The sequence below is a fragment of the Bufo gargarizans genome, chromosome 1, assembly GCF_014858855.1.
Source record: "Bufo gargarizans isolate SCDJY-AF-19 chromosome 1, ASM1485885v1, whole genome shotgun sequence".
NCBI classification, from domain to species: Eukaryota; Metazoa; Chordata; class Amphibia; order Anura; family Bufonidae; genus Bufo; species Bufo gargarizans.
Window position 1 is genome coordinate 734,365,033 of NC_058080.1, and position 14,026 is coordinate 734,379,058.

General features: G+C 39.5%; 1 protein-coding gene across 4 annotated transcripts in view; it reads right to left on the bottom strand.

Annotated features, from left to right (window-relative positions):
• LOC122937770 (paired box protein Pax-5) overlaps positions 1-14,026 on the bottom strand; it is a 276,869-nt gene that overhangs the window by 191,290 nt on the left and 71,553 nt on the right. For all 4 annotated transcript variants that reach the window (XM_044292829.1, XM_044292822.1, XM_044292807.1 and 1 more), the window contains exons 3-5: positions 12,977-13,174; positions 7,008-7,072; positions 805-933 (exon numbers count right to left, since the gene is read on the bottom strand). In XM_044292829.1, the coding sequence (XP_044148764.1) occupies positions 805-933; positions 7,008-7,072; positions 12,977-13,174 (392 nt within the window). The remainder of the gene's footprint in view (positions 1-804; positions 934-7,007; positions 7,073-12,976; positions 13,175-14,026) is intronic.

Sequence of the window (14,026 nt, forward strand, 5' to 3'; positions counted from 1 at the left end):
GTAAACACCCCTCCATGGTCTGACAGATGGTCTGACAAAGAGTGTTAAGTGAGACGCTCTCCTGTGCTAAACTTCCAGAGAGGAAGTTAAAGACTATGGACAGGAACACTAATAGTATACTTCCATAATTATATCCAGAAATCAATCCACCCATTTTAATATAAAAATACATAAAATATTCACACATAGCTTGTTAGTATGTGATTTTTTTTGTTTGTTTTGTGTTTTGTTTTTAATGGGAGTGTTCATTCAAGGCAGAGTTCATGGTTCTGTGATTAATGCAGGCCAACGTTAGTGTACTGCAGGGGTATAATAAGCCTCCAATGTGCAAAACTAAAACCAGAAACGATAGAGAGAATTATGCTCAAATCATGAAAAAGTCTGATTTCTGATTTCTTTTGAACTAAAAAGGTAAAATCTATTGTAATAAATAAGAATAAATCCTATTGTTCTCTGTTATCAGCCATGTCAAAATGATAGGAGGATGACTGTAGTGTTCTTCAATGGAATAACTGGCAAGAACTCCATCTTCTACAGGATATGTCTACTACATGATAGTTCAGTGGTGAGCAACCTTCGGCACTCCAGATGTGATAAAACCATAACTCCCAGCATGCTCCATTCACTTCTATAGGAGTTCTGAAAACAGCTAAGCAAGTGTGCATGCTGGGAGTCGTAGTTTTACCACAGCTGGAGTGACGAAGGTTGCTGATCCCTATGATAGTTTCTATATTCTTACTGCTTTATTTAATTAGGAATTATTACATTTCAATTACTCCATAAGGAAAAATGAAAAGCTATTACCTTCATCTCTCTTGCGTTTGTTGCTTTCTGCATTGGATGATGTAATTCCCAGAATTCCACTGATCGAATAAGAAGAACCTGCTGAGTCTGTGCTTACAGAGGAGACCTGAGTCACTGAACCAGTTGAAGCTGCAAAAAAAGCACAAAATACAGTATGTACCTTTGTAAAAAATGAACGGCCTCTTAAAAAAGTCCATCAATATTTAAAGGAGTGTTCTACTTTTAACAAATAATATTTTCTGATTGTCTGATGAAAAGGTTTGCATTTTATATATATATTGTCTATATGAATTTCTCTGCAGGTAGTCAGTGAATGGCAACCCTCATTGTTTAGCTTCAGGGGATGAAAATCTGTCCTCATCATGTGATACACAGGGACAAGGCTCCTTACAGAGCAGTTATCAGAGTAGCTATGTAAATATCAAGTGACCAGAACAGATTCTATCCAATGTTAGGAAGCAGTGAAGGTTTCCACCCTGAGGAATCGATATACAAAGTACCGTATATTATCCATTTTTTATTGATAAAGGTTTCAAGTCAATGTTGAGGGAGCAACCAATCAGATTCCATCTTTCATTTTTCAGAGCTTCTTTGGAAAATAAAAGGTGGAATCTGATTGGTTGCTATGGGCAACTAAGCCAGTTCTACTTTACACCAGTTTTGATAAATCCCCCCTAGTATGATGAAAAGTCTGCCATAGAGTATATTACACTCCTAAGAATAGTGTTGCATGCAGGACTCTTCTAGCATTCAAAATGATGGAGACCCAACAGAACCTGAAACAGGGAATGACATTCCGCATGATAGATCAAAGGGGCCTGGGGTTGTTGTGTCACAAAACATTTTCTACATTTTTCAAACCAGCACCTGGATTTGAATACTTTTGTAATTACATGTCATTATAAATTTAGTATAGCCACTGAGCTATTCAATAAAATGTATCTGCATAGCGCCACCTGCTGTTTATTCTTTTCCTTATTTTTTGTCCATTTCACTGAGCTGGTCGAACGTGCTCAGTTTAAGGCTAGTTTCACACATGTGTTAGCGAGATGGCAGGCTGTTCCAGCAGGTTTTAGTCCGGCCGAAACTTGGCATATTTGCCAGGTTGCGGACAGATCTCCACTGGTCCCTATTATAGTTAATGGGGCTGGACGGCAATCATGTAGTTTCTGGCAAAGCCAGATCCAGAGAGGCCTGGCAGGTTATTCTCTGCCGGAACATGTACACAGACTCATTGAAATGAATGGGTCCGGATTCAGTGCGGGCGCAATGCCTAAGGCCTCTTTCACACGGTCAGTAATTGGTCAGTATTTTAGCATCAGTATTCGTAATCCAAAACCAGGAGTGTATAGAGACCATACCTTTTTTCTGTAGGTTTCACTTCTGGTTTTGGCTTACAAATACAGACCGTGTGAAACAGGCCTTAATCTTCAACAACCACAAACCATATGTTCTGTTAAAAGCTGTAGCAGTTACAGGGAAATAGCTGCAGCAGAAAGGACACGCCCCGTGAGCTGCAGCCTGAACATTAGAGCAGTTGGAGCAACGAATGGGGAGATCTCAGGATCCATGTGAGGTACAGGGCTGGTTCTAGCTTTGTTAGAAAGAGATTGTCATGTACTGTATGATGTCTGATTTTCATTGTTTACATCAATCATGGCATAACCCCTTTAAGCACTGGTGGTATGTCATGCAACACATACGGCAGAGCAAAGCCAGAATCCTAGTGTGGGCAGAGCCTTATACAGACTCCTTATCTCTTTGAATACATCCCAAGACAACAAAATGATGTAACTGTCACCGCCATACGGAAATATATGGTGACATTGGTGTGTACGCATTGGCAGGTCTTAGCAGTTGCAGCTTCAGAAGCTCCATTTTCTGCTAAGTGAGGATTGCCACAACATACATTATTCAGAGAGCGGTACTGGAAGGTGTATAGAAATAAGACAATGTCCACCATACACCCGGAAAGTTCATCTCAAGCAGCGTTCCATCACGAGCCTGTGCCTGAATGGACATATTACAGGTCGGCGCCTGAGATAGGAGAGATCTTCAATCAGTGCGCACTATATGGAAAGCTAGCAGGTGGAATTTAGAAAGTGGCAACAAATGCCATTTTCCTTTTCTGTGTGCAGATCTTTCAGTCGGAGGGATAACTAACTAAAGTATTGCTTCAGTGAACCCTTTGTATAAAGCTCCTCATTGCTGACCCTGGTACGTCTCCAAAGGGAGCAGCAAATAAGTCTTTGGCACAACACAGAATGTTAAATAGGATGAAGGTATAAATCCTCCATCCTTTTGGGGAAACCCTTTTAAGAAGGATTACCCAGACAAGACTGTATTGTACTGATGTGTGATCATCAATTTGCATCTATAAAGAGGTGTAAAGTTAAGAGAATATCCGGGCCAGGCTGCCTAATCTTGCAGCTATTCTATGGCCTCGGTAAACTGTTTTTACAGAGATTTTGCTTAAAGTAACAGCTTACAAATCAATAAATACTGTCCGCACCCTCGTAGAGCGTACTCAGCTGCTAATACTATGCTATGCATGCCGGTAATATGTTCCGCAAGGCAATGGCTATAGTCTACGTATGTGCTGACATCCCACTGCTTTTCCACGTGCTCATAATTACAGCGGTTCTGCTCGTAGGCAATAAATGAAACAGTAATCATGTGTTTGCACTGAACCTGCTAAAATTACTGCACACAAAAAGAATGAAATTCTAATGAGCACGGACATGATATTTCACGTGGAAATACAGCAGGGTAATACAGCACCAGTAAACTGAATGGGATTTAACAAATCTCATCATGTACACTTTGCATATGTTTTACGTGCGGAAAACTGACCTGCCATGCGCCAATTACAATCCGCAGCATGTCAATTGTTTGTGCAATTCTGCATCTTATATTTAAGGCATGCTCAACCTGCGGACCTCCAGCTGTTGCAAAACTACAACTCCCAGCATGCCCAAACAGCCTACAGCAGGGCATTGTGGGAGTTGTAGTTTTACAACAGCTGGAGGGCCGCAGGTTGAGCATGCCTGTTATATATAGTGGTTTTCTCCTTAGACTTCATTGGGGTTGTTAACATAAAAAGAAAATCTGCAAAAAAAAGTATAAAAAAACACGCAAAAAATGAACCAAAACCGCAATAAATAGTGGACATTTATGTGCATTTTTTAATGCTGCTTTAATGTGAATTTCATGTGCATTTTCTGCATGCAAATACGCAACTTGTGCAGGCAGCCTTTAATAACATTGCAACTATGCCCTTTCTGATTTATTTATTTTGGTCTACATAATCACAATTTTTTTCAGATACGACTGTTAAATATTTTTATATATTTTACTTATTTTATTATATTTTTATATTTTAAGTGCTGTCATTTTCGGGCGGGCGATACGGATAATGTTTATTATTTTATTTTTATTTATTTATATATGTAATGTTAGGAAAGAGGGTGATTAGATTTTTACTATTTTTGTGGGGGGTTTTGTATGTTTGAAAAAAATATTTGGTTATTGTAATTTTTAGTCCTCTTAGCGGACTTTAATATACAGTCTTCTGATCACTTTTACCATAGACTGCAATAGAATACTATTGCAGTCTATGGGATTTTGACAGGCTTCCTTTTAAGCCATGCTGCAGTCACGGTTTAACAGGCAGTCTACTATGGCAGGCTTGGAAGCTTTTATAATGCCCCAAGCTGTCATAGCAACTGATCGAGGCCCGCATTTTATGTCTCATGCCTCAGATGCCGCAGTCACAATTGACAGTGCCATTAATTGGCCGGGGTCAGAGTTATCTCTGATCTCGGTCACTGCCAGTGAGTGTTCCCAGCATCCACCATGAATGGAGAGAGCTTAGGTTGTGAGCACGTTCCATAATATCCCCTTAATGCGAATCAGTACATATACCTAATTTTGCGTTAAGTGTTACAAGGCACCAGGGGGTTTCTCTAATAACATGTCTATGCCATTGTTTTTGTTTTTTGTTTTTCAGTATGTCTTGTATGTTTTGTTTTGTTTTTGTGTAACTGACCTAAATTGATTGCACAACTGATGCATGAAATGATATTTAGTTTCTCAATCAAATATTCTTTCTAGTTATATCTTTAGAACCCAGGTTCTCACAGATTTGAACCGGCCCACCAGAGTAGTGGATGATTCTCCAGTAGACGCTGATTCTGACAAAAACAGTTAAAAAAAATGTAAAATAATTTATTTAATACTAAAATAAGGTTACTCTGGAACCAATAACTTGCCCATATGTTACACATTCTAAAAATGTATGAATATATAAACAACTGAGTGTTACCACATCAGCGCTGGCAGCGTCAGACTGTGTATAGATGAGCCCCTATGACAAGAACAGTGGCAACACCCATTTATTAATAAATATTCAGGAGGAATAACAGAGGAACTACACAATGCAGAATTGTGAGAGTTATTAGCTCAAAGCATAGCATGAGGAGGTGTGATCCAGGTTCATTCTTCTTTTTGGATATTTTATAGTTCCTTTCTTTTTTTTGCACTCTGGTATCAGCACTCCTCCCATTCGACCAATGTGATTTTAATTAGCAGGAGACTGCATAAGGCCTTTTTCACACAACCGTTTTTCTTTTCCGTTTGCTGGCTGTTTTTTGCGTTCTATATACGGTCCGTATACGGAACCATTTATTTCAATGGTTCCGCAAAGAAAACGGAATGTACTCCGTATGCATTCCATTTACGTTTTTCCGTTCCGTTGAAAGATAGAACATGTCCTATTATTGTCCGCAAATCACGTCCCATGGCTCCATTCAAGTCAATGGGTCCGCAAAAAAAAAACTGAAAACATACGTAATGTACTACGTATGTCTTCCGTATCCATTCCGTTTTTGCTGAACCATCCATTGAAAATGTTATGCCCAGCCCAATTTTTTCTATGTAATTACTGTATTCTGTATATGCCATACGGAAAAATGGAACGGAAACAGAAACACAACGGAAACAAAAAAATCTGTGAAAAACGGACCACAAAATACTGAAAAAGCCATACGGTCGTATGAAAGAGGCCTAAGGGTGTATAAATTCCTACCTCCTCTCACCTGGAGTTCCTGAGAGCAGATGATAAGGTGAGCTTTGACAACTGTTCACATGGTGCGGTGCTGCACGGCGGCCATTGTTGCTGTGGTGCCGTGCTGGTGGGTAGGTGGGGCCCAGTGCCAGGGTGCAGCAGGGGTGCTGTTTGGCTGCTGAGTCCCGCCGTCTGCTGGTGCAGTGCTGTGGCGCCGGTGGTCACCACGCAGTGCCGTGCCAAATTTAGAGTAGGTTTCCACTCGAGGAGGCAACCTTTTCATGGTGAGTGGGACTCTGCTTTTTGATCAAAATGTATCCTAAGGCCTCATGTAAGCATGCAACATAGGGGCCTGTATATTAATTATGACGCTGAGAAGCGATGTTAATTATGCTGAGAAGCAGTTATTAGATCAAAGCATAGCATGAGGAGGTGTGATCCAGGTTCATTCTCGTTTTTGGAGAATTGTAAGAAATGATGCTCCAGAACTAAAACGGACATGACAGAAATGGTGAAAGTTCCTCCTATAGATTTATCTATGTGTAGATATATTGCCTTATTTTTACTGTAATGTATTGTTAACTTCAGATCACTTTTAACATGACTGCTCAGAACCTGGGTGTCAATTATCTAACGTTCATCCTGAAGTAAGCACATAAATTCACACATACATACTGCCAATGGCAGTTTCATCTTCAACTGTTAAAAAACTTTGCCCACCTCTGTACTCAAGAGTGTAACTGCATAAAACACCGGAATGAATAAACGATGGAGAGGGGAGAGGAGCATATTTAAACTAGTTACTGGCTAATGATGCATAAAATGTTATGAATTAGTATCTATTTTTTGATTTATTACTTTAATTATCAAACATACCATGGTCCCCTGTTAGCGTTTTTGGTGTAGATTTCAATTTTCTGTCCCAGGGTAAAATCTATTTATCATAATAATCAGTAAAACACAAAACCCTTTAACAGTATTTATAAAATTAATTTACCATGTTCAGCCCCTGGAGGATGACAGAGGAGCTCGATTTTCTGGAGAATGGGTGTGCAGCAATGTCAAATGTTCTAGCCCTACCAACAATGAACCCTCCTCGCAGATGTTTCCCGTACAGTAGTTACTACAAGCTTCTTACCTATGCTGTGGTTTGAAGGTGGTACTTGCTGGTTTGTAGGCTGCTGAACTTTTGTTCGGATGATCCTGCATTCAGAATGAAAGATATCAATTAACTGTTTGCTGGAATGCCAGAATATAACACATCTCAAAGGAGAAGAAACAATTTGGTTTATTCATGAGACCTTTTCAATTTTTTTTATTTTTTTATTGTTTCTTAAATAGCGCCAATATACACTCCAGTGCTGTCACTACTTACATCAGTCCCAGTGGGACTTTCATCTACCTCAAAAATGCACACAATGTAGGTCCAATTTCCTGTTTTTGGGGAGATCACACAACCTCCATGCAGATGTTTCTCTTAGGCCTCGTTCACATTTCCATGTCTGTGGAACATCTGTTAGTGTTTCATTGGTGAAGATGTACATGAAGAATCCCTCTTTGTTTATTGCCCTCCTTGTGTCATCTGTATTCCATGGACACTGCTCTATTTTTGAGAACATCTCCTACCAATGGTGAAACACTGTCAGAACATGGATGCCATCTATGTTGTGTCAGTGGATTTTGACAGACCCATAGACTGGGCATGTTTGGTCCACATGACGGACCAAAGAAGTACATGTCTTCATGATTCGGGTCAGTGGAAAACCACTGATGTGTGAAAAGACACATTAAATTCAATGGGTATGTGTGCTGTCCATGGAAAATGCAGATAACACACGTCTGTGAAAAACGGAAATGTGAATGAGAGCTTAGTTGCATTTGAACACAGGAACCCAGCACTGAAAACCAACAATGAGACCCACGAAGCCATTTCACACAGGACATTTACACATCAATTATCTGCTTTTTATTAATTCATATTCATTTAAAATTACTCATCAAACAACAAAAAAGAGGCTGATCATATAGGAATTAGGAATGTATAAGCGGATAAGCATGGAGGTGTTATCTGCATGACTTCTTTATAATAATCGAAAAGATAGAGGTAAATGCAGTGACTTCAAATCAAGCAATCGGGATGTATCTTTGCTGGGACTATGTTGGAGCTATAATTTTAGCTGACAATGACAATATGAACCTAATAAGATTCATTGTTGAGAAAAGATAGACCCTAAACTAAAACACGTCACAAATGAAATCTGGTGTACATGGGTGGTTTGTCTTCTCAAGGAGGAGGTCTTTTGGTCTTTCCAAATGCACAATTCCAAAGACAGCAATGACACCTCACGTATATATAGTGTACACATACTTTTTAATTTTGAGATTTGTAAATCACACCACACCAGGAAATATTGCTGAGAAAAATTAAATATTTCAGGACCGTTATGCTTTCTGTCCTTCTTTCTGTGGTTAACCCATACTCTATACAGTAGCTCTACAGAACTTTATTTTCTGTAAGTTTAGTCCTGACCAGAGAAATCCTATTCCAGTACTAAAAAGTGATGACCCTTTCAAAATGAAAGCAACTACTGCATCCACCATCAGGAATCTGGTTGGGATCTACTGCTGGATATACTGTATATAACTAATCCATCCTCAGCAACAATCAGATCTAGTAAGTTCCTTTTATCAAAAAAAGTAATGTCTCCATGCAGATTTGCTGTTGTGTTGGTGGTGGTTGATGGTGAGTACAATAAAGGAATTCAAGAGGGGCCTGGATGTATTTTTGGAGTGTAATAATATTACAGGCTATAGCTACTAGAGAGGGGTCGTTGATCCAGGAAGTTATTCCGATTGCCTGATTGGAGTCGGGAAGGAATTTTTTATTCCCCTAAAGTGAGGAAAATTGGCTTCTATCTCACAGTTTTTTTTTTTGCCTTTCTCTGGATCAACTTGCAGGATGACAGGCCGAACTGGATGGACAAATGTCTTTTTTCGGCCTCATATACTGTGTTACTATGTGTTTAAAACAGCACATATACAGGTGAAACTCGAAAAATTTGAATATGGTGCAAAGTTCATTTATTTCAGTAATGCAACTTAAAAGGTGAAACTAACATATGAGAGACTCATTACATGCAAAGCGAGATATTTCAAGCCTTTAGTTGTTATAATTTAGATAAGGCCTCCTGCACACAAACCTGTGCGCCCCCTTGCCGTATTGCGGATCACATTTGCAAATCCGCAATACACGGGTGCCGTTCCGTGGGCATTCCGCATCACGGATGCGGACCCATTCACTTCAATGGGTCCTCAAATCCAGAGATGTGGAATGGTGCGGGACGGAAGCACGGAACTAAACCCTACGGGAGCACTACAGAGTGCTTCCGTGGGGTTTCTTCCCATACTTCCGTTCCGCAAAAAGATGGAACATGTCCTATCTTTTTTCGGAAAGGCAATTCACTTTAATGGGACCGCGATTCACTGCGGCTGCCCCACGGACGGTGTTCGTGCATTGCAATTTGCGGGGCCGCAGCACTACCACGGGGCGCACACGTTCGTGTGCAGGAGGCCTAATTATGGCTTATAGCTTATGAAACCCCAAAGACACAATTTTGAGGTACCCTTTTCTCAGGGGGTATGGATTAATTATCTGACTAGAGTGTGACACTTTGAGCCTAAAATATTGAACCTTTTCACAAAATTCTAATTTTAAGCTGCATTAATGCAATTCCTTTTAATTTGGACTTTTGCACAATATTCAAATTTTTCAAGTTCCACCTGTAGATAACAGGATACATTGACTAATCTCTACAAATTAGCACACTGTCGAAAAAAAATATGTGACAGCTACGTTACTGAGTGAACACTGAAACTGAAGAAACTATACATAAGACTATATTTACCTATTCAGTCCCAGTGCGAGTGTAATACAGCCCTAAGGCTGGTTTCACACGAGCGTTGCGGGAAAATGTGCGGGTGCAAATGCATTTTGCACTCGCGTGAGAAAAATCGCCCATGTTTGGTACCCAAACCCAAACTTTTTCACAGTAGTTTGGGCTTGGGATCGGTTTTCTGTAGATTGTATTATTTTCCCTTATAACATGGTTATAAGGGGAAATAATAGCATTCTGAATACAGAATGCATAGTAAAATAGCGCTGGAGGGGTTAAAAAAAATAATAATAATAATTGAACTCACCTTAGTCCACTTGATCACGCAGCCCGGCTTCTCTTCTATCCTTGTTTGCTGATTGCAGGAACAGGACCTGTGGTGACGTCACTCCGGTCATCACATGGTCCATCACATGATCCATCACCATGGTAAAAGATCATGTGATGGATCATGTGATGACCGGAGTGACGTCACCACAGGTCCTTATCCTGCAATCAGCAAAGAAGGAGACAGAAGAGAAGCCGGGCTGCGAGATCAAGTGGACTAAGGTGAGTTAAATTCTTTTTTATTTTATTTTTTACCCTTCCAGCGCTATTTTACTATGCATTCTGTATTCAGAATGCTATTATTTTCCCTTATAACCATATTATAAGGGAAAATAATAATGATCGGGTCTCCATCCCGATCGTCTCCTAGCAACCGTGTGTGAAAATCGCACCGCATCCGTACTTGCTTGCAGATGCTTACGATTTTCACGCAACCCCATTCATTTCTATGGGGCCTGCGTTGCGTGAAAAACGCACAAAATAAAGCATGCTGCGATTTTCACGCAACGCACAAGTGATGCGTGAAAATCACCGCTTATGTGAACAGCCCCATAGAAATGAATGGGTCGGGATTCAGTGCGGGTGCAATGCGTTCAACTCACGCATCGCATCCGCGCGGAATACTCGCCCTTGTGAAAGGGGCCTAGAGCTGGAGTCACATTGCGTTTCTATCATCAATTTAGCAGATCCAAATAACAGATGCGCAAAAAATAGATGCGGGTGGATGCCAACCTAAAGACTATAGTCACCGTCTGGGCATTTTCTTTATAATTGCGTTTCACTCATTTTGGGCTAAAAGTCATTTTTTTAATTGGTCTTTATTAAAAAATGTTCAGCCATTTTTGAGGTAGAGGAGTTAAAAATCAGTCTGTTTTCAGAGTATCACTTCTTAGTCCCATAAGCTGATAGCTCATGTGACGCTTTATCTTTGATTTACTGACCTCATTTACGCCATATTCTTATCAGTTTGATAAGTTTTGTTATAATGAGTGTTTATCAGGTCAGAGACAAGGCTTCACGTGGCCCGTCAGCTGGCGGAACTCAGGAGCGACAGTCTCCAAATAGACAGATGTTTTAACCCCTGTTTCTCAAAAAACAGCTGAACAGTTTTAATAATTAAAAGAACAATTGAAAAAAAAAAATTTGCCTGAAATTTGTAAAATGCAATCATTAGAAAAAAATTGCCCCAGAGGTGTCCAAAGCCTTTTAGGGAATTCATTTTCATGCGTTTTGGGGTATCTGTTAAGTATCTGCTAAGTGGAAGATAGAAACGTGATGTGATTCCAGCCTTAGGCTTCACCTCTGTGAATAAACCGTTAGGGGACAGAGGGCATTTGGCATCAGTTTATACAATAATTGTTTGTCTTACTGAAAAGGGAATTTTTTTCCCTATAGGGTGTGTAACTAAAGAACTGTGCAATGCATTTCGGCAGTTCAGTCTGCAGGTTACACGTACTGTAGAATCAATTCAGACGTTAGTTCCACTTAGCATTTATGGTTTAGTGTAAAATCATGCAGAATTTTGCAAAAACGTTTGCTAAATAGAGTACGTCTAGATCCTTGATGCAGTGAAACTATGAAAATCAGCCTAGAAATTGGTTTGAGAGCCAGTGGCGTGTAGTTGAGGTAGTGATTTCATGCATCATATTAGACTAAGCATCATATAGATAAAAGGATAAGCAATATTTATATGACATTTTACAATTATAAGGTTAGAATTCAAATTGCACTATTTAAGTAAGGCATCCAGAAGGTATATTAAAAGATTTTTTTTTATTGTCTATCTGCTTTTTTTATGTGGGAAAAAAGCATTCCCTGCAAGATCTCCCTCTAGTGTTAAGTCCTAAGCACTGTAATAATTTGTGGCATGGAGGAGATAATTACATTTGATAACAGTTTAAAGGTCATATTTTGGTAAAATTCCAAATGTTACAGAAAATGACAGAAAATAACAGGAAGCAAAAAAAATCAGGCAACAGCATCCTCTAGCAATCCATATTTATTGTGCTCAGCAGCAACGCTTTGACCCTTGCAATAGTTGGCCTTTTAAAGACTCCATGTCTGATTTTTGACAAATGAAGAGAACTACAAAGTAAATTTAGAAGTAGCTATGTTGAGTCAGGGAACATTCCCATGTTTGAAGGAGTTTTGTAGTTAGAAATATACATATTCCTAAATACACACAGTATCCCTATTTTCACTTTTATTTTTTATAATAACAGTAATTCTGTAATATACCCCTATTAACAAATCACTGTAGAGGTGATGTAAGTAATAGAGGAGGGAAGCCAAGCAAAAGCAATGCCCTGCCCATCACTTAAAGGGGTTTTGCAGGAGTACAATATTGATGACCCTCAGAGAAGGGTAAATGAGGGTGCGAAACCTAGCACCACCACTAATAATCTGTTTGAAGAGGCCATGGCGCCATGATGAGTGCTGTGGCCTCCCACAGCTTACTAAGCGCAGTTCCATATATTGTATAGTCACTGTGCTTGGTACTGTAGCCCGGGCCTATTCACTGGAATGGGACTGAGCTGCGATTAACACACTAGGGCACCACTGCCTCTTTAAAACAGATGATCAGGGGGGTGCCAAGAGCTGGACCCACACCTATTAGGTATTGGTGCCTTATCTTATATTGGACTCCAATAAAATCCCATTAAAGGGGTTATCCAAGGCTATAAACTGCCCTACCATATGCCGGTCCCCTCACACGGAATATACTTACCTGGTTCCCCTGGTTTCATTTTATATCCCAAATAGGTTTTTGCTTTCCCCAGTTTTTTATGATGCCAGCACTCGGGAATGCTGTGAGTGTGTGATCACTATACAGCTCAGATATCTGGTAATGACTCCGATACAAGAAAATAGGACACTGTTCATTTACCTGTTTATGGAGCTGACACTGGGCACGGTGTCATTGTCACACACTCGCTCTGCTAATAGCCTGTCCCTGATTTCCCATGCAAACATAGTGGGATTTTGCCTCTTGTATTCTGCTATTTTGTCTACTACTTTGGGCGTTGCAACCTTTGGTTTTGATCCTCCAATTACTCCCGGTTTAATACTTCCGGTTTCATAATACCTGCAAAAGAGAAAAATGACAGTACACTTTAAGCAAAGAATAGTTTCATGGAAGGATCAGTCACATAAAGCAGTTAAATAAAGACGAGCTCATTTCAAATGAATTCAAAGCTCACCCTTTAAATGACATATGACATGTATGTGATGTCATTCTGATAGATGTACTGCCAGAATGGGAAACTAAATGATGGAGATTAGCCAAGAGTTTCCTATTGCTATCACACTGTAAAGGTATAAGCACGTGAAAGGGCTTGCAATTAATCAAAACTAGTCACAGAAAACAAATCATAGCCAATGTCATTTTACATTGACCTGCTTGACAGCCAATTGTGGTTCCTAGGAAAATGTACCTGCTTGGAATGGTTCCTATTGATGGAGTGTTTAGTTAAAGTCACCCTTTATAGATCAAGAACATACATTTTTTCTCTACTGACAATGCTATATACTAATTTTTAAATAGTTTAAAAGGCTATGGACACTTTTGAGGAAATTTTTTTAATGATTAAATTTTATTCATTTTGGCTTTGGGCTAAAAATAAATTTTTCGATTAGTCTTCTTAAATAAAAAATTGAAGCCATTTTTAAGAAGCAGGGGTTAAAAATCAGTCTGTTTGCAGGGTATCACTTCTCAGTCCCATAAACTGACGGCATGTGAAGCCTCATCTTTGATCCCCTGACCTTATAAATACTCATTTGAGGCTGGGTTCCCATCACATTTTTCCCATCCATTTAACATATACAAAAACGTACACGTTAAACGGATGCCTCAGACTGATGCCATACAGTGGCATCCGCTCACCATAGAGTTGTATTATAAAAAAAAAGTATACTTTTTTTTCCATTGTAAAAAATA